Source organism: Misgurnus anguillicaudatus, chromosome 21 (assembly GCF_027580225.2).
Source record: "Misgurnus anguillicaudatus chromosome 21, ASM2758022v2, whole genome shotgun sequence".
Lineage (NCBI taxonomy): Eukaryota > Metazoa > Chordata > Actinopteri > Cypriniformes > Cobitidae > Misgurnus > Misgurnus anguillicaudatus.
In genome coordinates, this window is record NC_073357.2 from 58,246,158 (window position 1) to 58,272,001 (window position 25,844).

The following is a 25,844-nucleotide window of genomic DNA, read 5'->3' on the forward strand; positions in this document are numbered from 1 at the left end:
TGATGAACGCAAAGGCAGATGTTTTGAGAAATGTTCATAACCAAACCGTTCATGGACCCCATTCACTTTCACAGTAGGAATAAACAATAGCCTACTATGGAAGTAAACGGGGTCCACAAACGTTTGGTTACTCAAAAAAATACCTTGATTTTTCAAAATATCTGCCTTTGTGTTCATTAGAACAACGAAATTTATAGAGGTTTGTAACAACATGAGAGTGGGTAAATTATGGCAGAATTTTCCATTCACTGCAGCTGTATGTGAATTTTACATCTTACTTACCTTTTAACATTAAAGGTATAACGAAATTACTGCAAATATCACCAATGTGCGTATCGCAGCACACATTGCAATAGTTTACAATATAACTACTACATAACTTTATAAAGTATTACAATTATTCAAAGTATTAAGTATAAGTATTAAGTACTAAGTATTAACAACATGTTTGTTGTTATATAATTTTTTGTTTTTATATATATTTTATTATTATTCAAACTGATTTACAAACGTAAAAGATTATTGTATTGTATATCATTTATTTAACCCTTAAGCAACTTACTGCATATCACATTTTTCCTTTAATATCATGCAGCCCTAACCTGTTCTCAGACCAACAGAGTAAACAGTGTCATGTTATTACATTGAAGATTCTGTCATTGTTTATTCTTTATGTTTATTTGATCGTAGTTCATCTATAAATACTGTGAAGAAGTCAAACAAGCAGCTGCTGTCACAACACATTCAACTACTCTACTATTCTGATCCACTGTTGTAATGATGGAGTGTGTTAAAGAGGAGACTGATCCTGAATCATTCACAATAACACCTCAATATACTCAGCAACAAAGAGGTTTGTGTCTTATCTTCATTTATCATTAATTAATGCTAAAGTTGGAATGTGTAGCTCTCATAAAATCCAAAATGAGCCAATATTTGGCATGACATTTCAAAATATCTCACTTTCAACATTTGATATGTTATCTATATTCTACTGTGAATAAAATGTAAGTTAATGAGATTTGTAAATTATTCCATTACTTTTTTACTCACAATTTCTACAGTGTCCCAACTTTTTCTGATTTGGGGTTGTAAATTGGATTTTGCTTTTTTTTATTTGACTTTTTTAACGTTACTATATTTCAGACTCTGTGGAAGAGAATAAGGAGGATGAAGATCAGGACCACAATTTTATGACTGACAGCTGCTCAGAAACTGATGAGGATTCCTCTCAAGAAAGAGTTGAAGACAAAAATTTTTTTGAATGCCATCTTTGTGGTAAGACTTACTCACACAAAAGGAACCTAACGTATCATCTGAAGAGTCACACTGGTGACAGGCCTTATGCATGCTCCCACTGTGAGAAGTCTTTCTTCAAAAAAAGTAGACTTGGGGATCACATGAGGATTCACACAGGTGAGAGGCCTTTTGTCTGCCCTCAGTGTGATAAACGTTTCATTAGTAAAGCAAAACTTAATGTTCACATAAATACTCACAGTACTGAAAGTCCGTACGTCTGCCCTCAATGTGGAAAGACTTATGCATGTAAAGAATATCTTTATAATCATATAATAAATCACATTAAGACAAAGCATTTTACATGCCCTCAGTGTGATAAGAGTTTTAAACAACAAGGAGCTCTTAGGCATCACATACGAGTTCATACAGGTGAGAGACCTTTCTCTTGCAATCTGTGTAATAAGAGTTTTAAACAAAAGGGAGCTCTTCAGTATCACATGGGAATTCATACAGGTGAGAGGCCTTTCTCATGTCATCTGTGTGATAAGAGGTACATACATGCATATAGTCTCAAACTTCATCTGCAGGTTCACTCAAATGAAAGACCTTTTAGCTGCGATCAGTGCGATAAGAAGTTTGTTTTGGCATCTTTGTTTAAAGCGCACCTGCAGACTCATTCAGGTGAGAGGCCATATCTGTGTTCTGTTTGTGGGAAGGGTTTTCAATCACGCAGAAATGTTAAGGTGCACCAGAAAATACATACAGGTGTGAAAAAACATGTGTGCTCTGTGTGTGATAAAGCCTTTCTGAGAGCCCCAGACCTAAAGCGGCACCAAAAGATCCATAAAGAAAAATCCTAAAAGTGCTCACATTGTGTAAAGGGTTTTATTGAGTTTGTGAAGCTGATAAAACACAAGTGACTCACAGAGAAAAGTGCTGTCCAAAAAGAGTGAACAAAGATCAACTTTAGGTCCATGCAGATGGTATGTTTCCAACCAAAAGAAAACGTGACACAGTGCATTCAGCTTGCTTTTGGGTGGAAATGTAACCCCATGATGAGCTCTGGCCAAGTGCTTGCTCAGTAACCGTAATTGTGCAGGGTTATATTATTAAACTGCTGCATGTTATGCTGTATTACTTTGTGTTATGATGTTACGATAATAATGCACACTCAAGTTGAGGTCTGGACTTTGATTGGGCCAGTTAGGAAAAAGACCTAATTCTCCTTATGATGGCTCTATTTTGGTTTGTAGAGCATAATGATGACTTTGTAGATAAAGTGAATCTTTTATATAGATTGTTAACTGTACCTTTAAATAAATGATGCAACATGTATGAGCGTGTTGTGTTTCTTTCCTTTTGAATTGATAACCTATCATAAGTGAACTTAATGAATGGTGTTTTTCATGTTGAGAAGGGCTTGTTCGCCCATGTCTGTCATTATAAGATACAGTCCTGGTCAAAGGTATTGTAATATGAGCTAATAAAGCTGTGGAAAATGTATTTAAAAAAAATCATAATTTAACCTTTTATTCAAGTAACACAATCTTCTCAGATTTCTATCAGAGAAAGTCAGAGCTAGATTTTTTATCCAGTTGGTATTTAATAAAATCAATGATGCCCAGTTTTGTAATAAGATGTCCAGAAGCTTTGGTAGAAAAACAACACTTAGACCCACAACATTAAAGATCCAGCAGTGTATTTAACCATGGACATTGGTACTTATTAATTCCAGTGTGCACCAAACTCATCTTGTGTGTTTTCTAAAAGCTTTTATTTTGGGTTCTGACCATAGAGCTCAGTCCCATTTGAAGTTTTAAGTGTCGGGCAACTGAATATGCTGCACTCTGGAGTTTGTTTTTGTATGTTTTCGAGAGGATTGTTTTCCCTCTGATCAGTGTGGTCAAAAGTTTAAAGATGCACACAGAGTGAATGTTTGTGTGTGATCTGTGTGACACCCAAAAAATCCAGAAGGAAAACCCTAAAAGTGGTTACATTAGTCTGAGATGATGATAAAACACAAGCGATTGTATACTGAAGAGAAGCTGCATCTCACTGCAGTTGGTGGCGGTAATAAACCATAAATTGGCTTGTCAACTGCCATTAAACACTATGGGGCGGTTTCCCAGACAGGGTCCATTTCTCTGTCTTACCCCTTAGTTTTGCACGTTCACATGAGAGTAAGGGCTATCCCAATTGGGGCCTACTCTCACGTGAACGTGCAAAACTAAGGGGTAAGACAGAAAAAATGGGATTGGGCCTAAGCCTGGTCCTAGACTAAGTGTTGTCTTGAATCGAAAACAACTTGCTCTCACATTTCTTAAAATATATCAGTACGAGTGATGTAAGATGCACAAAAGTAGTGTTTATTTATAAATTATGCTTTTAAAAATGACCTAAATATCCTGTTTAACTAAGGCCTAGTCCTGGTTTAAGTTAATCCCCGTCTGGGAATCCATCTGTATAAGAACAACAATCTTGAACATTAAAAGGGTTTTTTATTGCGTGTCAATGTCAGCTTTATTTATATAGCACTATTCAAACAAGACATGTTGACCAATGTACTTTACAACATTTCATTATATACATTGACACGCAATAAAAAATTTCATTATAAAAAAAATGTTACATTATTGCTGGGTTTCAATATACAATATGTTACAAAATTATATAATTTGTAAATACAATTATGAAGGGACTTTTATTTTGAGTCTCACAGCCTATCGTGTGGTGACGTCATAAGGAGTGCGCTGCCTGCCTGCTCGTTGGTCGGCTGAAGTAAGATAGAGATGTTTGTTTGTGTGTGAGGTAAATAAACGATAAAAAGAAGAATTTTTAAAATGTATGTACTTTTTCCAACAACTTAAATGTTACTGAAGCAACTTTAGATAATATTAGAATATTGTAATAATTAATTGTGAAGTACTGAGAGTGTTGTACAACGGCAAACATTTATCAGTTAGCTTTACACTTTTTCTCTGAAACAAATGAAGAGTTTGGTTCCAAAAAGAGATAACTCCGTTTCGTTTTTGTTTTTCCAATTGATAGCAAGCAAACTGCGTTTTCTCGTTCAGAGTTTTATACTCTTCTATACGTATCGCCGCACACATTGCAATAGTTTGCAATAAAACTACATAACTTTATAAAGTATTACAATTATTGATAGTGTTGTTAGGTTTTTGATATAGATAGCAGAGAGACTGGTGAGACCAAGATAATGATGCTTTCTTTTTCCAGGGTAATAATATGAAACATGTTTGTTATTTAATTTTCAGTTTTTGTGTATATATTATTATTATTATTAGTCAGACTGATTTACAAACGTACAGGATTATTGTATTGTATATAATTTAGTCAATCATTTAGCAACTTATCGTGCAGTCGTAACCTGTTTTCAGACCAACAGAGTAAACAGTGTCAAGTTATTACATTGAAGATTCTGTCATTGTTTACCCTTTATGTTTATTTGATCGTAGTTCATCTATAAACACTGTGAAGAAGTCAAACAAGCAGCTGCTGTCACAACACATTCAACTACTCTACTATTCTGATCCACTGTTGTAATGATGGAGTGTGTTAAAGAGGAGACTGATCCTGAATCATTCACAATAACACCTCAACATACTCAACAACAAAGAGGTTTGTGTCTGATCTTCATTTATCATTAATCACTGCTAAAGTTTATAAAGTGTCAAGCTCTGGTTATTAAATCTTTCCAATAGATATTGTATTGATGTAATATTATAGTGATAATTTGATTTAAAGGGTCATGAAACCCCTTCTTTCAGCTCCAGTCTACCTCATTATTGTTTTAAACAATGTGATTTAATGGGTGTGGTTACTGTCAGAAGGGCATTACACAAATCCTACATTTCAAACAACAGAATTAAAAAAAAACCAACTAAATATTATCAATTAAATTAAAAGTCAAGTACAACGGTTACAGTTGAAATATGACTACTATATTTGAAGAGGTGAAAAATTCCTCACGATATAGTCTCACATCCTTGGGTAGACACAATCTGCCTTTGTGAGGCTGAAGTCCACCTGTCTCCAATTCTCATAGCTTTCCTAAAAACGTGGGTAGTTAATGGCCGGCCAAAACCAACCAACCGCAGCTAGACTAGTCCAGACATCATCACGAGTAGAACCATGCGACATACGTATACTCTTACACAATGGAAACAATCATTTGCAACCCATAAACACCTTTCTCAAATGCAGTACTTGCATGATTTTAAGCTGGAGACACACTTTATGGTTTTTGTACTGATTATGAATGTAATTTGATTATTAAGATTGATCGTGTCCAGTCCAGGGATCGAAAATAACTTTTTAAGTAGGTAGCACTGGTGCTTCCCAATGTAAAAGTTAGGAGCACTGGCAAAAATGTAGAAGCATCCATTTAAAGGTCACGTTCTTTCTGATCCCTTTTTTTTAAACCCTAGTTGTGTAATATTGCTATAATAGCATAAATATAGTTATCGGCCGGCCGATACATCGGGCCGATTTTAGCAGGTTTTAGGTGTATCGGCATCGGCCGATTTGCGGCTTGCGTTCGCCGATAGCTTTTCCCCGGCATTAATTACAGACAGGCGCCCACAGGCAGCTCTGTGTTGCTGGAGGCTGCCTGCAGCCCGTGCATTGCCCCTCCCCCCACTAGCAGAGCGGAGCGCTCCAAGCCTGCTCTGGTAAGTTTTAAACTTCAAAGCATCTTTTAACTGTTTGACTGAAATATTGCCATATACTTTGAAAGTGTTAACACGTTGCTCTATATGTGCGTGCAACCATAGCTAAGAAAGTTTAGTGGTCCTAATGGAAAACGCGAATGCCTATAAAACTGCTTGCCATTGTATTAAAGGAGCTTCAAATAGCTTTTAGGCTAACCATATGCATACGGCAGCTGTTACGAACACTGGTCATAGGATTAAATAATGCTGACGTTGTTCCGTGATTTCGTGGTATTTATAGGAGTTTTATTCAGCGACCACCAGTCTGACGTTTGGACGCGACGCGTGCTCATGCCGCAAGCGAACGCAGGTCATGTGATCAGCCGAACAGCTGATCATAGCTGGACATGCTGGGTTTTTAATTCTCATCTCCATAAATATATGTAGTAGTAAAAGGCTAAAAATCAATATCCATTGCTGATAGTTTCTCATCATTGTGGAGAGCGCAGTTGCATACGTTTATGGTTGTTAACGCGGAGTTTCGCGGAATTTTGTCAGCGAAAAAAATTAAGAAATTCGACCCAAAGCACTTAGTTCCAAACAGTTCCCACATGACTTTTATGTGACCGGAGAAGTGTTTTTTTGTAAGTTTTGTCAACATTTCCGTTCACTGGGAGCGCAAAGATACATGCACTCTCTCATCCATGTCTCACTGCATCTCTCCCACGTGCACGCGCTTTTTACTATCTGACCGAAGTCCGTACACAAATCCTCATGTATTTGTTCAGTTTTATGCGTTTTAAGCGAGCTGAGGCAAACTACCTATCCCTCGCATTTATTATAGGGCACTAGGGTGTGTGAGGTACAGAAGTGGGGCAATGCGCATGTTATTCAGAACAGGTTGTAAATAGTTGGTTACTTTCATGGATAAAGTAAAGTGTTCCCCTTGTTATGCTGCTTGGTTGCTGCTACTGTGTGCAATGGTGTAATTATTATTTTATTTATGTATTTTAAGCAGCACTGAATTTTCTTACTTGTTCTACCTCACCTTTTTTACTATTTGTTAAATATAGTTCAGTAAATATTCCTTTTTTAAATTAAGAGTTGTAACATTTGGTTTTATCATTGTGTCATTTTTATGATATAAACTGAATGAGAAAAAGCAGTATCGGCTCCAAATATCAGCTAAAGAAAATCGGCAGCCTGTATCGGTCATCGGCTAAGGCTGATGGAAAAAAATCGTTATCGGCATGGGCACAAAAAAATCCATATCGGTCGATCCCTAAATAATACCTGTAAAATGACAATGCTCAAAGTTCATTGCCAGGCAATATATTTTCTTCAACAGAATTCGCCTTTCAAAGCCTACACACTGAAAAAAATGTTTCATTGAATTTAATAAATTTTTTAAGGTAAGTGCATGGTTGCAATCAATTTATTTAAGCTACATTTATTTAAACAATTTATTTAAGCTACATTTATTTAAACAAAAAAGATTAGTAAAGTAAAATAAAATATAAAACTTTAGTTTAAATGTAGCTTAAATAAATTGATTGCAACCACTTACCTTAAAAAATTGATTAAATTCAATGAATCATTTTTTTCAGTGCACCGAACGGCCGGTTTGGACTACAGTCCTCTACTTCCTGCATTAATGATGTCAGTAGGACAGTTTTTGACTAAACTCCGCCCACAGGAATACGTCAGTCGCCACCTAAGCTAACGGCAAGCTAAGCTGCTATCGAATTACAACACACTAAACAAGCTACATAATTAGAACTCGATACGTATTTCTGAAGAAGGGACTTCATAGAAAAAGAAAGACATCAGCTCGTTTTGAGGACAGTGAGAAATGCGCTGTACAGATAAGAAAATTGTGTGAAAAATACCACGTTTTTTTACATGTGAAACGTGAGCATGTTATATTGCGCACTGTAAAATCAATCAAAGCTTCAAAAACACAGAAAGAACGGGACCTTTAAAATTATAGGAGCACCACAACTTCATCATTCTGAAGAGAGAGAGAGCGCGCATCAAAGAGCGTGCATTAAAGAGCGCGCGCGTCAGAGAGAGCTTAAAAGTGATTGATATTGGTCTTGGATCAGGTTGGGTTCGGGCTGAAAAAATTGCAGGCATTGTCGGGCTGGGGTCGGGTAGGGCTTGAACACTTTGGGCCGGGTTAGGGCTGGAGTTTTTGGCCCGTGCAGGACTCTATTGGGGCCCACTGTGCTCCTAGTGAAAAAAGTTAATCTGGAGCCCTCTGATGGTCTTGCGAAACACAACCTTTCATTCCTCTGTATGTTCACACATGTAGCGGAATGACAATAAACTCGACTTGACTTGGCTGGACTTTTTAGATGTTTATAGTAGATTTATAACATAATACATTGTATTATATTACCTAAGCATTATATTACAAAAATACTGTAGTTAATGATAGTGCGAGGGTGTTTTCTTATACAGCATCTATGAAAGGCACAGGAAATTTGACATTGTCTACCGTTTTAAGGACATTTCATTGTGTAATGGCATAAACAACATAATGAATAACAATACATTATTAATACAAATATATATGAAGAGTTTGGTTCTTAAACAAGATTTTATAACTGTTACTATGTTTATTTCAGACTTGGTGGAAGTGAAAGGGGAAGATCAAGAACACAATGAAATAAAGTACGAAGATCAGGATCACAATTATATGACTGCCAGCTGCTCAGAAACTGATGAGAATTCCTCTCAAGAAAGAGTTAAAGCCAAAAATGTGTTTGCATGCCATCTTTGTGTTAAGACTTACTCAAAAAATGGTCAACTAACGCGTCACCTAAGGATTCACACTGAGACGCCTCACGCATGCTCCCACTGTGAGAAGACTTTCATCAATAAAAGTAAACTTGTGGATCACATGATGATTCACACAGGTGAGAGGCCTTTTCCCTGCCCTCAGTGTGATAAAGCTTTCATTAATAAAACAACACTTAATGCTCACATAAAGACTCACAGTACTGAAAGGTCGTACATCTGCCCTCAATGTGGAAAGACTTACACGTGTAAAGAATATCTTTATAAGCATTTAAAAACTCACAATCAGACAAAACCTTTCTCATGCCCTCAGTGTGGAAAGAGTTTTTTGTATAAGAGAAACGTAAATGCTCACATGAAAAGTCACACTAGTGATGGGCTTTACACCTGCTCTTACTGTGGAAAGAGTTTCTCATTTAAATCACATCTACAGGATCACATACGAGTTCACACTGGAGAGAAACCGTTCACATGCCCTCAGTGTGATAAGAGCTTTACACAACAGGGAGCTCTTAGGTATCACATACGAGTTCATACAAATGAAAGACCTTTTTCTTGCCATCTGTGTGATAAGAGTTTTAAACAGCAAGTAGCTCTTGGGTATCACATTGGCGTTCATACAGGTGAGAAGCCTTTCTCATGTCATCTGTGTGATAAGAGTTACATACATGCATATAGTCTCAAACTACATTTGCAGGTTCACTCAAATGAAAGACCTTTTAGCTGCGATCAGTGCAATAAGAAGTATTTTACAGCATTTCTGCTTAAAGAGCACCTAAAGACTCATTCAGTTGAGAGGCCGTATTCGTGTTCTGTTTGTGGGAAGAGTTTTCAATCACACAGAAAAGTTAAGGAGCACCAGAAAATACATACAGGTGTGAAAAAACATGTGTGCTCTGTGTGTGATTTTGCCTTTCTGAAAGTCTCAGACCTAAAGCGGCACCAAAAGATCCATAAAGAAAAATCCTGAAAGTGCTCAGAGTTTTATTAAGTTTGGGAAGCTGATGAAACACAAATGACTGTATATCTCACAGAGAAAAGCACTGTCCACAAAGAGTGAGTAAAGATCAACAGGCCTAGTCCACACGGACACGGGTATTTTTATAACCAGAGTATTTCCTCAAAATAACATGCTCGGTTTAAAAGTAATCTCCGTCCTAATGAAAAAGCAAAAAAAAACACGCTATTAAGCGCTGTCAAGAGCATTCCACACCAGCAGGCGGCGATATAACTCCAATCGTAAAGACACCTTGGCCAATCAAAAGTGACGTCGCAAGGCAAAAACACATGCTGCGTCCGAAATCGCCTACTACCATACTATATAGTATGCAAAAAGCACTACTTTGCCTACTATATAGTATGGAAGTAGGCGGTTTCGGACGCAGCGACAGTTTTACTGTCTACAACACTGCAACCGTCATTTCTTAAAATACTCACCCTGGCAGGGCTTTTCAAAAATGTTTGGTTTCAGTGCCCTGATCAGTGCGTTTTCGTGTGGACGAACGGCCGTACCGTGTAAAAAAAGTCACGGTTATGAAAATACCTGTGTCCGTATGGACAAGGTCTTAGATCACTAAATAACCTGTAGATTGATCAGTACTGTAACACATAAAACAAGAAACGCAATGCGTTATAAGAAAACGACCACTTTCTGGATCTAAATGTGCAAAACAGTGACGAAATGACACAATATTTGTCATCTTTGTCAAGGGTTGCGTACTAAAGATGCTGTCATAGTTTGGAATTTAATCAGGGCTCAGAGAAAATCACAACTGCGTTACTTTCTCCCCAGTTCTTCCCTATTATTTTCGAATAATTCAACGGCCCTTTGTGAATTATTCCTTAGTTACTTCATGTTATGACGTTAAGATAATAATGCACACTTGAGGTGGTAATGCAACCACGACGTGAAAGGAGTGGAGGTCCGGACTTTGATTGGGCCAGTTAGAAATATAATTAACTTCAGCACAGGAGCCAGCCCTGGTGCAAAAGGGTGCAGATATACCTCACAACTGAATTACTCACAAGAAATTAATTTATTTTAATGGAGTGAATCTTTTGTTTTGATTTTTAACTGTACTTTTAAAATAAATCATGCAACATGTATAAGCTTGTTGTGTTTCTTTCCTTTTGAATTGACACCTAATCATTGGTAAACTTCATGAATGATGTTTTTTTAATGTTGAGAAGATAAGGGCTCATCTGCCCACCATGTCTGTCATTATATATATCAGAAACAGTCCTGGTCAGAATTATTGGTACCCTTAGTCATTTGAGCTAATAAGGCTGTGGAAAATGTATTTTAAAAAATCTAAATCTAACCTCTTATTCAAGTAACACAACTAAAAATTGGGAATTGACATTCATGTTATCCTCATGTTAGTATAAAAATATACATGCGCATATATATATATACACACACACACACAAACAAACAAATTCACATTTGTGTTTATTTGTAAATTATACTTATTATTTGTCCTACTTTTCACGATATTGGACATGAAAAGGGACTTTTATTTAGCGTTTCGGAGCCTGTCGTGTGGTGACGTCATAAGGAGAGCGCTGCCACTCGTCTGTAGACTGAGGGAAAATGTTGGTGTTTTGTGAGGTAAATAAAACGATATTATTAAATTATTTTTAACAAATGTACTCATACAATAACTTAAATATTATTGAGGCACCTGTAGATAATATTAGAGTTTTGTAATAATTCATTGTGAAGTACTGAGAGTCTCTTGTAAAACGGCAAACTATCAGTTGACGCTTGGTCTCTCAAACAAACACACAAATACAATTTTATTAATCCACTACATCCATACATTTCATAGTGAGATGAAGATCAAAATTTAAATCTTAATTTCCTTAAAAAATGTTACCATTCACTGCAGCTGTATGTGAATTTTACGTCTGACGGTTGAAATGAGAAGTGTTTAAAAACCATGATGAATAACACAAGTGCTGAGAGTTTGTGTTGTAGACCACAGAGTAAACAGTGTCATAATACATTGAAGATTCTGTCATTGTTAACTCTTTATGTTTATTTGATGATAGTTCATCTATAAATACTGTGAAGAAGTCAAACAAGCAGCTGCTGTCACAACACATTCAACTACTCTACTATTCTGATCCACTGTTGTAATGATGGAGTGTGTTAAAGAGGAGACTGATCCTGAATCATTCACAATAACACCTCAACATACTCAGCAACAAAGAGGTTTTTGTCTATTCTTCATTTATCATTAATAACTAGGGTTGCCAACTTTCTCACTCAAATACGGGACAAAATGTGGTCTGCTGCAGCAGTGCGTATATGGTTTTGTATACAGTATATTTAAGTTATTTGTCAAAATCATAGCTAATCTCCTAATTAAATATTAATTTATAACTCTTATGCCCTGGGAACATACATGGTAGGTTTATTAATAGTTTGTTAATTTACCGCAGGTAGCCTACTTTTAACACAGTAAGGCTAATTTGGAACCATTAAGTTAACTTTACCTGTCAAAACACTTGTGACTCCCGCACTAAAGGTAAATAAAACGTTACCCCCTTCATTTTAATCTTGTGACAAACTAAACTAACATGGATTCTATAAGATGTGGTCTTAGAGGATCGACATCAAAACATAAATTAAAACACACTTACAGTATGTGAATCAGAAGTGCCAAAATGTCCTAGTAAAGTTGAAAATGATTAAATCCTTCAGATTGATGTGTTTTAGGCAGGTCTGGATCAGCGATCTCTTCAGAATTGAGACCAAACTTTGTAATTATGCCGATCTAATACAAACAGCTAAGTAACCGACTATATATATATATATATTAAAAAAAAAAAAATCGTATCATTTGACTCTCTTAAACGTGTACTGAATGTGCTGGGGATCTGTGATTGGATAAAAGGTGTCGTGATCAGCACTGATGCTGCTTGTGGCATCGTAAGGACTGACAGTGGATGACATCAAAGTACCGCGAGAGCATTTCGATAGTGGCTTCTGTAGAATTTCTCGAATTCTCTTTGATGTTATCTGCCTGTTGTTGTGGTGCCACATGAAGTCGAAGCCTGTTGTATCAGTCACTGGTTAGATCAAGCATAGCAGTCAAAAAATGGGACAAATAAATTAGGCTTAAAATACGGGATGTCACGGCTAGTCCGGGACAGTTGGCAACCCTATTAATAACTGCTAAAGTTATAAGTGTCAGGCTTTGGTTATAAAATCATTGTAGCTATATAATAATTAGGGCCGGGACTTTAACGCGTTAATTAAGATTAATTAATTACACAAAAATAACGCGTTAAACATTTTTAACGCATTTTAATCGCACTTATTTTTGCACCGCGGAACATTTCTCATGAGTTTCGGCGGACCGATTATACTGGAGCACCAACTAGCGTTCATGACTTCACAACAAACCACAGTGAACATGAACCAAGAGGCTGATGAGATCGCTTTGGTTGGCCCCGTGGATGGGATTTTTTTTTATAAAAAACGAACGGATGTAAGCGTCGATAAAAGCATGGTTGTGTGTAAGCTAGTGATGGGAGAAACGAAGCTTTTCGAAGCTTCGGATCAATTGAACCAATTGCTTCGAAAATTGATTCAGTTTTTTAAAGCAGTTCGAAACCCACACACGCTGGCGACCCCTGCTGGTCAAAATAGTGTAAAAGCAGATGTGTTGAAACATTTTACACTTTTTTTACAAAATAATAGCAAGATTTTTATTAAAATATGTTAAAAAAAGTATTTAACTTAATTAAGACATAGTTAAAAGTCTATTAGGTGTTTTTAGTTTTATTTAGGGCAAACAAATGAATAAAACTTACTACCCTTTTAATTATGCACATTTTGTCATTAAATCTGTCTATAAACAAAAAGTAGACAACATGGCAGTGTTATCAGTCAGAAGTATAAATGTTTTATGAACTTTCATAATAAAACTGACCCGAGTTCACCTAAACTTATTAGACACTGGTCATGTGATCAACTCCCCCTACTGGTGAACCATCGGATTTTCGAAACGTTTCGAAACAGTTATGACGTAATGAAGCCTCGTTTGCAAAAATCACGTGACTTGGGCCAGTTTGAAACAAGCTCCGAACCACTGATTCGAAACAAAAGATTCGTAAATGTTTCGAAGCCTCATGAAGCAGTGCTTCGAAAGCGACCATCACTAGTGTAAGCTATGCAACAAGGAATTCACATATCACCGCAGCACATCGAGCATCTCAATGCAAAACATGTCAGTAAAGATTACGGCGTCTTTTACCTTCTGTAAAAAGGTCCGGAAAAATTACCTCAGGTAATACAAATCCAGTGCGAATAGACCAGCTGTAAATATACACGTAAAGTTAAATCGCGTCATTTCCTTTTAATTTGCGGGTTTCTTTTAAATATAAAAGCGCTTAAAGAAGCATTTACTTGCGTTCTAGACGGAGAAACAAGTCAGTTACAAGTCAGTTTCTGAATAAAACACGACACAAACTTTAAAAAAAAGTCAAATTTACTTCTCAGAGGCATGGAACTGTTTATGACGTTCTCCCCAAACTGAAATTAAACACAGTGTTTCGCGTTTTCCTTGTCTGTGTCATGTTGTTTGCACATCTGATATCTGGAAGCAAGGTAACGTGCACGTGAAGACGAGAGGTGACGCGCTGCGCCAACGAGTTACCCCTCCCACTTCTGAATGTTTTACAGAGATTTCTAATCCCGTCCGAATTGACCATTAATATTACCGACGTCCTGTGGTAAAATTACATTGCGCCATCTACCCCTGTAAAACTAATCCTGTCCGAATAGGGCTCAATAAACAATATTTTGTTGCTTAAGCTTATGTATTCAGTCATTATTCATGGTACACTCTAAGAACGAATGTGTTAAAAACCACACATTAGTGTTGATTCTGGGACAACACACTAACTGCGTCGTCCTGGAATCCACCCATCTCTGTGTTATTATTGAAACAACACATTTTGTTATACTTGAACACAAAATCAAGACAAAATGACTCATAATGTGTTAAAATTACACATAATGTGTTAAAAGCTTACAGCACAATGATTTGTATAAAATTAACACATCCTTTCTAAGAGTGTATACTAAAATCCATGTAAAAAAGTACTTCTTAATGTTCTCAGGTCAAATATTTATATGCGATTAAAATGCGATTAATTTAGATTAATTAATTACAAAGCCTCTAATTAATTAGATTAATTTTTTTAATCGAGTCCCGGCCCTAATAATAATATAATGAGATTTGACTTAAAGGTGGGGCGCATGATCTCCGAAAGCCAATGTTAACATTTTGAAATCACCCAAACAAACACGCTCCTACCTCAATAGAATCTGGACCTTCTTTTGATAGACCCCCTCACACATACGCAACCCAGGCAACGATGTCGGTTAGTAGACACGCCCCTTACTGCTGATTGGCTACAAGTGTGTTTTGGTACTCCGCCCGACTTCCTTTTCCAAAGTGTTTTTCAAAAATTATGCACCCCAACTTTAAAGAGTCATGAAATCTCTTCTTTCAGCTCCAGTCTCACTATTGTTTAGAAAAATGCAATTTATATGGCTGTGGACTATGTGAGAAGGGCATTACATGAATCCTACGTTCAAAGCAACAGCATTACAGAAAGAACTAAATATAATCTATATTAATTTAAATCAGAAGTCAAGTTAAACGGTTGCAGTTGAAATATGACAGATATGATGTCACATCTTGGCCTAGACACAAACTGCCATTGTGAGCAAGGCCATTGTCCACCTGTCTCCAATTCTCATAGCTTTCCTGAAAAACAGTTTTGATTAGTGGGTAGTTAATGGCCAACCAACCGGAGCCAGACTCGTCCTGACATCATCATGGGTAAAACCATGTAACGTACATATCCTCTTACATAGTGAAAACAAACATTTGCAACTCTTAAACACCTTTCTCAAATGCAGTACTACATGATCTTAAGCAGGGGGCACAGCTTATGGTTTTTGTATCGATTATGAATGAAGTTTGATCATAAAGACTGATCGTGCCCAGTATTAGTTTACTGTCATAAGATAAAATCATGTAGTGTCTAAAGATTGTAGTTTTAGAGGCTGTCTACAGCTGGTATTTAGATGTGGGGCCTGTCCCAATTGGCGCACTATGTGGACTTTCGGTCTCGTGGCCTTAAAGGGACACAAGGCAGCATTTTTATTTTAATAAATCATCTTCGTAAGTCGGTATATGTTTAAATGACTCATTACATGACGAATGAAGACTCTCTCGCCCGCCCCTACCGTCTGTAGGAAGAATACCCCACTTGCAAGTTTGCTGTATCCGACCCGGTGTCCTTCAGTCTCGTAAAGTCTCAGATATAGAAAGCATTTACTCCCAGACACTAGGGGGAGCTAGTAGAGAAATAATACTCAGACTTGCCTTGTGTCCCTTTAAAGCAACACTATGTAGTTTCCATGTAAAAATGACTTACAGCTCCCCCATGTGGTTGAAAAGCGCAACAGTGCCTGGTATCAGACACTCTTCTGCAGGCAGGGGGAGGGGCGGGGCTGTGATTCCTACCCTCCACCGCCACTTTCAGAGTGTGCTTATAGCAGCTAGGAGGCTGCTCAGGTTGCAGCAATAGTACAATTTGTCCAGTTAAAAGTTGTTCTATCACTGAAATAATTTTAAAGACATTATTTAAAGGTAAAAAAACGACATAGTGTTGCTTTAAATTGTGCGTGATATTGTCCATAGGGTGTCTGATCTGTCATTTGCACACTCCGAATTGTGCTCATTAGCGCCCCCTTTGCACCCTTGTTATGGACTGCAGCAGGCTTTGCGCACTTTACCAACCCAGAAGTCCTTGCGAAAGAGCAATCAGATGACGAAAGGGAGGAGTTCATACTGATGGGCAACTTCTCTTCCTATTTCCAGCGAGACAGGGCCTAGAACGCAGCTTAAATTTAAACCCGGAAAAGGAAAATCTAGTTTTTACCTATTGTTGAAATGAATGGATGCTCACAACAACCACCTCGGTTAACATCTCAGAAAATTGTTGTTTAGTATTTCATGACCCTTTAAATGATTGTAAAATAAGCAGGTAGTCATCTAGAGTTTTGCGAACCTAGGGAACACATACTGATAAAAAGTTTACCTTGTAAGTTGCTTTGTATAGCAGCATCTGCCAAATGCATATATGTAATTATGATGGTTTTGAAATTAAATTGGAATCTGCTTTCTCATTTGACTTTTTTTTAAATGTTCATATTTTTTTCAGACTTGGTGGAAGTGAAAGAGGAGGATCAAGAACGCAATGAAATGAAGGATGAAGATCAGGATCACAATTTTCTGATTGACAGCTGCTCAGAAACTGACGAGAATTCCTCTCAAGAAAGAATTGAAGCCAAAAAATCTTTTGCGTGCCATCTTTGTGTTAAGACTTATTCAAAAAAAGGTCAACTAACGCGTCACCTAAGGATTCACAATGAGGCGCCTCACGCATGCTCCCACTGTGAGAAGACTTTCATCCATAAAAGTAAACTTACGCGTCACATGATGATTCACACAGGTGAGAGGCCTTTTTCCTGCCCTCAGTGTGATAAACGTTTCATTAGCAAAGGAAAACTTAATGTTCACATAAATACTCACAGTACTGAAAGGCCGTACATCTGCCCTCAATGTGGAAAGACTTACACGTGTAAAGAATATCTTTATAAGCATTTAATAACTCACAATCAGACAAAGCCTTTCTCATGCCATCAGTGTGGAAAGAGTTTTTCGTATAAAAGAAGCTTAAATGCTCATGTGAGACGGCACATTAGTGACGGGTCGTTCACCTGCTCTTACTGTGAAAAGAGTTTTTCATTTAAAACAAATCTAGAGAATCACATACGAATTCACACTGGAGAGAAACCTTTCACATGCCCTCAGTGTGATAAGAGCTTTACACAAAAGGGAGCTCTTAGGTATCACATACGAGTTCATACAAATGAAAGACCTTTTTCTTGCCATCTGTGTGATAAGAGTTTTAAACAGCAAGTAGCTCTTGAGTATCACATGGTAATTCATACAGGTGAAAAGCCTTTTTCATGCCATCTGTGTGATAAGAATTTTAAACAACAAGGATCTCTTCGGTATCACATGGGAATTCATAAAGGTGAGAGGCCTTTCTCGTGTCATCTGTGTGATAAGAGTTACATAAATGCAAACGGTCTCAAACTTCATTTGCAGGTTCACTCAAATGAAAGACCTTTTAGCTGTGATCAGTGCGATAAGAAGTATTTTTCAGCATCTCGGCTTAAAGAGCACCTAAAGACTCATTCAGATGAGAGGCCGTATTTGTGTTCTGTTTGTGGGAAGAGTTTTCAATCACTCAGAAAAGTTAAGGAGCACCAGAAAACACATACAGGCGTGAGAAAACATGTGTGCTCTGTGTGTGAAAAAGCCTTTCTGAAATCCTCAGACCTAAAGCGTCACCAAAAGATCCATGAAGAAAAACCCTGAAAGTGCTCACATTGTTGAAAGAGTTTTATTGAGTCTTGGAAGCTGATAAAACACAAGTGACTGTATATCTCACAGAGAAAAGCACTGTCCACAAGAGGGGGGAAAGATCAACTTCAGGCCTAGTCCACACGGACACGGGTATTTTATAACCGGAGTATTTCCTCCCAAAAAATGCAGATGGTAACCCCTCTTCCGCTGGGACGGGCTCTGTGTCAGCACGTGGGCTGCATGATAAATTGCATGTGATTGTCATGCGCATCTCATCAGTGAAGCCGGTAGTTAATCGCCATCACCTGCTTTCAGATGGAGCAGCATTTACTACACAAAGCCGTACTTCACTGACAAATGAGTGACTAGGGGAGATCAGGGGTGAAAGGACTATTTTTCAGAAAACTTAATTTTAAAAGCGAATGTTTTAGAAAGAGATATCATTTTGCTGTGGTTGATAACTCTCAAGTGTGGTTTATCAATACCAGGTGAAATTTTGAACAAATGTAAAATGACTTCAGTATAATTTCACTTTGGACATGGGTATTTCGGCCACGACAGCTTTGATGAAAGTAACACAACAGAACAAGATAGATTTTTGTGTTACACTTGTTTTTAGTAAATATACATGACTATGACCTTGTTAATATGAAACTGAAAGCATATTTTGTCATTTATCTTTGCAAGAAATAATAAAATCAAACTACATCATTTTCATTTAACATTTTAGTTTCATTAAAGGTTTCAAAAGCAAGCCGACAGTATAAACTTGAATTGTTCAGAATAAAAAAAAATTCAACAGTATGAACACTATAAAAATTAAATCAGAATATTAGAATATATTATATTAGAATAATATAAATTCTTAACATAATGCAACAGTATTAGCAGTGGGACAAAAGTAACAAGTTACTTTCGTCATGACAGGAACTCTTAACATTTAAATCTGATTTACTTTTATTGTGAAAAACTCTTGAGAAGGCAAACTTCAGGGTGTGTTAGAGCACTAGATAACATGTAGATTAATCAGTACTGTAACCAGTGTTGGGTAAGTTACTCCAAAAAAGAAATTAATTATTAGTTACTAATTACATCTTCAATCATGTAATTAGATTACTTTACAAATTAACTCTCTCCAAAAAGTATTTAAATACTTATTACAAATTACTTTCTAAATCCTATTTAGTACATGATATAAGGATAGGCTTGAAATGGCTCGAAGAAATAATATATAAAAGTACATAAATTATTCTGGTCACACTTTAGAGTCCAATTCTTTCTATTAACTAACTATTAACTACTACTGCGTATTAATACTAAAGAATTTTAAGTATTGGTAGAAATGGGGAGGGTTAAGGAAGTAGAATAAGGTTTTGAAGAATTAGGCATTAATATGTGCTATTAAGTATTAATAAAAGCCAGGATCTCATTATGCTAATAATCAACCAGTTAATAGTGAGAATTGTAAACTTAAACCATGTTAAATCCACTATTGTATTATAGTATACAGGATTGTTTTATTGTCCATACACAGGATTTAGTTACATCAGAAGTAACTGTAATTAGATTACAAGAAAAATAAGAGTAATCCCTTACTTAATTTACTTTTTCAAGGGAAAAGTAATGAAATTACCATAACTAATTACTTAGTAACTAGTTACACCCAACACTGACTTTAACACATGAAACGAGAAATACTACACGTTGTAAGATTAAAACGACCGTTTTCTGGACCTAAACGCACAAAACGGTGACAAAATAATGCGATATTTGTCATCTTTGTCAAGGGTTGCGTACTAAAGATGCTGTCATAGTTTGGAATACAAATGTAATCAGGGCTCTGAGAAAATCACTTTGTTACTTTCATTCTGCGTTACTTTTGCCCCAGTTCTCCCCTATTATTTTCGAATAATTCAAAGGCCCTTTGTGAATTATTCCTTGGTTATTTCATGTTATGATGTTAGGATAATAATGCACAAGATGCACGAGTTGGCCAGTTGGAAAATAAACTAGACTTGTAGATTCAAAGAAAAGCCTTTGTCTTGAGTTGAAGAAGGTATGCGATAACATTACTGATGAAGTTCTGAGGAAATGACCAATCATAACACCAATATTTTGTGTCATCCGACACTATTCGCCATTTTCTCTGACATTCAAACCACAGAGTAGAAAAACCGACTATACGCTAAAGCTGTGTCTCAATCAGCACCCTTGTTTAGTAGTCAAGGGCAACCTCAGCACAGGAGCCAGCCTTGGTGGAAAAGGGGTGCAGATAAACCTCACAACTGGATTACTCACAACAAATTAATTTATTTTTTTAATGGAGTGAATCTTTTGTATCAATTTTTAACTAATTTTAAATAAATCAACGTGTATAAGCTTGTTGTGTTTCTTTCCTTTTGAATTGACACCTAATCATTGGTAAACTTCATGAATGATGATTTTTCATGTTGAGAAGATAAGGGCTTGTCTGCCCATGTCTGTCATTATATATATATCAGATAGTGTTGACAGTTATTGGCACCCTTAGTAATTTGAGCTAATAAGGCTGTGGAAAATGTATTTAAAAAAAAATCATAATCTAATTTCATAATGTAAATTTCATTTAAGTAACACAATTGAAAATTACTGGCCCTCGCTGTCTGCAAAGAGGGAACACAGATCAACTTGGATTTGTGGTGGTTATTACAGCTCTTTAATAAAAAAATTACATTGCATTCAGGGCAGATTAAAAAGTGCATGATTAATGCAGTAATTAAAATTAATCATAGTTATGATGTGACAGAGCATTTCACTCAAAATATTTGACCTAAAAATGGAGAGAATAAAAAGGAATTGAACTTACCTGTATGTTAACCTCGTGTAAGTATTTAAGATACATTCATTATGTTCATTATTTGTCCTGCTTTTCACAATGTTGGACGTTAAAAGAACGGGACTTTTAATTTGCTTTTCGTGTGGTGACGTCAAAAGGAGTGCGCTGCCACTCGTCTGTCGATTGAAGACTGAGGTGTTTTGTGAGGTAAATTAAACGATATTACTTTTAAAAAATTAACAAATGTACTCAAACAACAACAATTTAAATGTTACTGAAGCAACTTTAGATAATATTAGAACATTTTAATAATTTTTTCTATAATTTATTGAGAGTCGGCAAATTTATCATTCGCTTGGTCTTTGAAACAAACAAACAAATATAACGTTACGTACAGTTTTATTAATCCACTACATGCATACATTTCATAGTGAGATGACATCAAAATGTAAATATTAATTCCTTAAAAACCTTAGCCATTAAGCTATTTATAATTTTTACTCTATTAAATTAAGTTAACGTGTTCTAGGGCTGCAAGGTATTCAAAATGCATTTCTGTTTTACACACCGCCACAAGATCTTTGAAATGAAAAGTGCTGAGAGTTTGTGTTGTAGACCACAGAGTAAACAGTGTCATGTTATTACATTAAAGATTTTGTCATTGTTAACCCTTTATGTTTATTTGATCATAGTTCATCTATAAATACTGTGAAGAAGTCAAACAAGCAGCTGCTGTCACAACACATTCAACTACTCTACTATTCTGATCCACTGTTGTAATGATGGAGTGTGTTAAAGAGGAGACTGATCCTGAATCATTCACAGTAACATCTCAACATACTCAACAACCAAGAGGTTTGTGTCTAATCTTCATTCATTATAAATAACTGCTAAAGTTTATACAATGTCAGGCTCTGGTTATAAAATCAGAGTTTTGTAATATTATTAGATATATGAAACCCCTTCTTTCAGCTCCAGTCTCACTATTGTTTTGAAAAATGAAATTAAAATGGCTGTGGATGCTGTGTGAGAAGGGCATTACATGAATCATACATTCAACAGCATTACAGAAAGAACTAAATATAATCAATATTCATTTAAATCAAAAGTAAAGGAAAATGGTTACAGTTAAAATATGACAGATATGGTATAGACACAAACTGCCTTTGTGAGCAAGGCTGATGTCCAGCTGTCTCCAATTCTCATAGCTTTCCTGAAAAATGATGAGTGGGAAGTTATAGGAATAGTCCACTTTCTTAAAAGAAAAATCAAGATAATTTACTCACCACCATGTCATCCGAAATGTTGATGTCTTTCTTTGTTCAGTCGAGAAGAAATTATGTTTTTTGAGGAAAACATTGCAGGATTTTTCTCATTTTAATAGACTTTAATGGACACCAACATTTAATACTTAACTCAACACTTAAAAGTTTTTTTCAACGGAGTATCAAGGGACTCTAAACGATCCCAAGCGAGGCATAAGGGTCTTATCTAGCGAAACGATTGTCATTTGTGTCAAGAAAAATAAAAAATATGCACTTTTAAACCACAACTTTTTGTTTAGGTCCGGTGCAGCGTGACCTAACGTAAATGCGTAGTGACGTAGGGAGGTCACGTGTTACCTATATAAAACGCACATTTGCGGACCATTTTAAACAATAAACTGACACAAAGACATTAATTAGTATCATTCCACATACAACAATGTCGGAACGGTCCTCTTTCTCCACACTTGTAAACACTGGGGCGGAGTTTTGCATTCGTCCTCTGTGACCTCTTGACGTCATGACGTATTGAGTGAGGTCACGCTGGCGCTTTCAGGAACGGATCTAGATGAGAAATTGTGGTTTAAAAGTGTATATTTGTTATTTTTATTGTAAAAAATTACAATCGTTTTGCTGTGATGTACTGAGCACAATGTTTTTACATCTATCCTGATTTTAGTGCGAACCCAAGTGTTCAGTTTTTATTTAGTTCTGTTATTATAATTTTTTTTATTGTTTATTGCCTAGCTTTTTGGTGAACTACGGCTCTATGTAGTAAATGTCGCTCCATCGGAAATCAAAACTATTTTTGCATCACAAAATAACTAAAAAACAACTAAAATGGTTATTATCGCAGGCAATTCATCAACAAAACACACAACAGGGCGCGGTTTAAAACACCAGGTGTGTGATCAAAACATGTCTCTCTCGTCCACTTTTTATCCGGTCGACCAAAATAGATCTTAATACCAGATATAAACAGCCTCTTAGAATTTAAGAATTCTTGTTGCCAGTCGTTCTCACAGAGCTTTTATTAAAAAATGTAATATTTGTGACTGGCACCTGCAATCAGTGGGGTCGCGGTTGCACTGGGGAGAGCACACAGAAAGAGACAGAAAGATGAGAAATGGCCAGATGAGAGAACTTTTTTTGTGTATGTATATAAATTATTGACACATGAAGCGTGATTTGTTAACCAATGGTGCAAATCAAATCAAAATGTTCAAGTGTCCAACTACATATACATTTATTTGCTTCATTAGCATCTGGTGTGAACCAGTAATGCGTGGGTTGAACCAAAATGAGCAGGTGCCTGTGGTCACCTGCGTTTACGAGTCAACCAAAAAATATTTTTAATGATATTCGGGTCACGGTCGGTCGGGTCGTTTGAAATAAAGTTGCAAATTAACTATTTTAAACAATTACTTATTTTAAAAAAATGCGGGCCAGGAAGCGGGTTGGGTACAATATATGCGCGATCCGAGTTGCGGGCAGGTTAGTTGAAAACGTTGGTCGGGTGCGGGTTGTTTATACATTGACCCGTGCATCATTGGTGTGAACGCACCATAAATGTCATGCAAACTAAAATAAATTTGATAAACTACTGTAGCTAAGCTGATTATATTCACTGAGGTAAAAGTTAATGATTTAATAATAATTTCTCATGTTACTATGTTTATTTCAGACTTGTTGGAAGTGAAAGAGGAAGGTCAAGAATGCGAAGATATGAATGGCGAACATCCGAACCAGAATTTTTTGACTGACAGCTGCTCAGAAACTGATGAGAATTGCCCTCAAGAAAGAGTTGAAGTCAAAAATGTGTTTGCATGCCATCTTTGTGGTAAGACTTTCTCAAAAAAAAGGCACCTAACTTATCACTTAAAGATTCACACTGGTGAGAGGCCTCACGCATGCTCCCAGTGTGAGAAGACTTTCATCGAAAAACGTAAACTTAGGGATCACATGATGAGTCACACAGGTGAGAAGCCTTTTCCCTGCCCTCAATGTGATAAAAGTTTCGTTAATAAAGCAAGACTTAATATTCACATGAAGACTCACAGTACTGAAAGGCCGCACGTCTGCCCTCAATGTGGAAAGACTTTCACATGTAAAGCATATCTTAAGAATCACATGATAACTCACACTCACAAAGAGCTTTTCTCTTGCCCTCAGTGTGAAAAGAGTTTTTTTTATAAGAGTAACTTAAATACTCATATGAGACGGCACACTAGTGACGGGTCGTTCACCTGCTCATATTGTGAAAAGAGTTTCTCATTTAAATCACATCTACAGGAACACAAACGAGTTCACATTGGAGAGAAACCTTTCAAGTGCCCTCACTGTGATAAGAGTTTTAAACAACAGAGAGCTCTTAGGTATCACATACGAGTTCATACAGATGAGAAGCCTTTCTCATGCCCTCAGTGTGATAAGAGTTTTAAAAATAAAGAAACGCTTAGGTCTCACATTCGAATTCATACAGGTGAGAGACCTTTCAGGTGCCCTCAGTGTGATAAGAGTTTTACACAACAAGGAGCTCTTAGGGGTCACATACGAATTCATACAGGCGAGAGACCTTATTCATGCCACTTGTGTGATAAGAGATTCATACATGCACAAGGTCTCAAACTTCATCTGCTGATTCACTCGAGTGAAAAGCCGTTTAGCTGCGATCAGTGCAATAAAAAGTTTGTTTTGCCAGCGCTGCTAAAAAGGCACCTAAAGACTCATTCAGAAGTCACACACGAGTATTCGTGTTCTGTTTGTGAGAAGATTTTTCCATCATTTAAAAAAGTTGTTAAGCACCAGAATACACATACAGGTGTGAAAAACCATGTTTGCTCTGTGTGTGATAAAGCCTTTCTGAGAGCCGCAAACCTAAGGCGGCACCAAAAAATCCATGAAGAAATCCCTAAAAGTGCTCACATGGAGGAAAGAGTTTTATTGAGTCTGTGACGCTGATAAAACACAAGTGACTGTATACTGGAGAGAAGCTGCACCGCTGTCATTCATGTTGAAGAAGTTTCAGACGATCACACAGCTGCAGACTCACAGAGAAAAGCACTGACTGTAAAGACTGAATGAAGATCAACTTCAGGTCCAAGCACATGGTTACCCATTGTATCTTCCACTGGGACTTTGGTGAAGCATGCAGCGAACGCTCAGCCAGACCTCAAAACCTGCTTGCATTTCCACCAAAAACAGAGAGCTGAATGCACTACATCACCAGTGACCATAATCAACCAGGGTTATCTTGTATTACTTTACATTATGTTTTTACATGTTATGTAAGGAAAAAAAATTGACGACTGGCTTTTTATTTATTTAATGATTACGCACACCTGGGGTGGTAATGCAGCCACAACACGAAGCCGAGGTTCGTGCTTTGATTAGGCCAGTAAGGAAAAATACCAAATTGTCTTCATGATGGCTCTATTCTGGTTTATTGAGCATAATGATGACTTTGTAGATACAGTGGTGACCATCATAAAAAGATTTAGGTCATTTTCTTTTCCTGACCAGACCTCAACTCAACTACATTCAAAGAAAAGCCTTTGACTTGAGTTGCAGAATGCATGGATTAAAG

General features: G+C 36.7%; 3 protein-coding genes across 5 annotated transcripts in view; all 3 read left to right on the forward strand.

Moving 5' to 3' along the window:
* The window catches only part of LOC141349128 (uncharacterized), a 70,462-nt gene extending 44,618 nt beyond the window's left edge, over positions 1–25,844 (forward strand). Inside the window, exons 1-2 of one of the 3 annotated variants that reach the window (XM_073859486.1) lie at positions 4,720–4,878; positions 8,540–10,995. In XM_073859486.1, the coding sequence (XP_073715587.1) occupies positions 4,803–4,878; positions 8,540–9,681 (1,218 nt within the window). In that variant the 5' untranslated portion in view covers positions 4,720–4,802 and the 3' untranslated portion in view covers positions 9,682–10,995. Of the gene's footprint in view, positions 1–4,719; positions 4,879–8,539; positions 10,996–23,942 lie in introns of those variants that run through there. The other 2 variants (XM_073859482.1, XM_073859485.1) reach the window with 2 other exon arrangements.
* LOC129452272 (uncharacterized) lies at positions 454–2,574 on the forward strand. Its single transcript, XM_055216031.2, has 2 exons — positions 454–853; positions 1,147–2,574. The coding sequence occupies exons 1-2, from the start codon at positions 778–780 to the stop codon at positions 2,097–2,099; spliced, it is 1,029 nt and encodes a 342-aa protein (XP_055072006.2). The 5' UTR covers positions 454–777; the 3' UTR covers positions 2,100–2,574.
* On the forward strand, positions 11,766–18,887 carry LOC141349094 (uncharacterized). Its single transcript, XM_055215647.2, has 2 exons — positions 11,766–11,928; positions 16,965–18,887. The coding sequence occupies exons 1-2, from the start codon at positions 11,853–11,855 to the stop codon at positions 18,188–18,190; spliced, it is 1,302 nt and encodes a 433-aa protein (XP_055071622.2). The 5' UTR covers positions 11,766–11,852; the 3' UTR covers positions 18,191–18,887.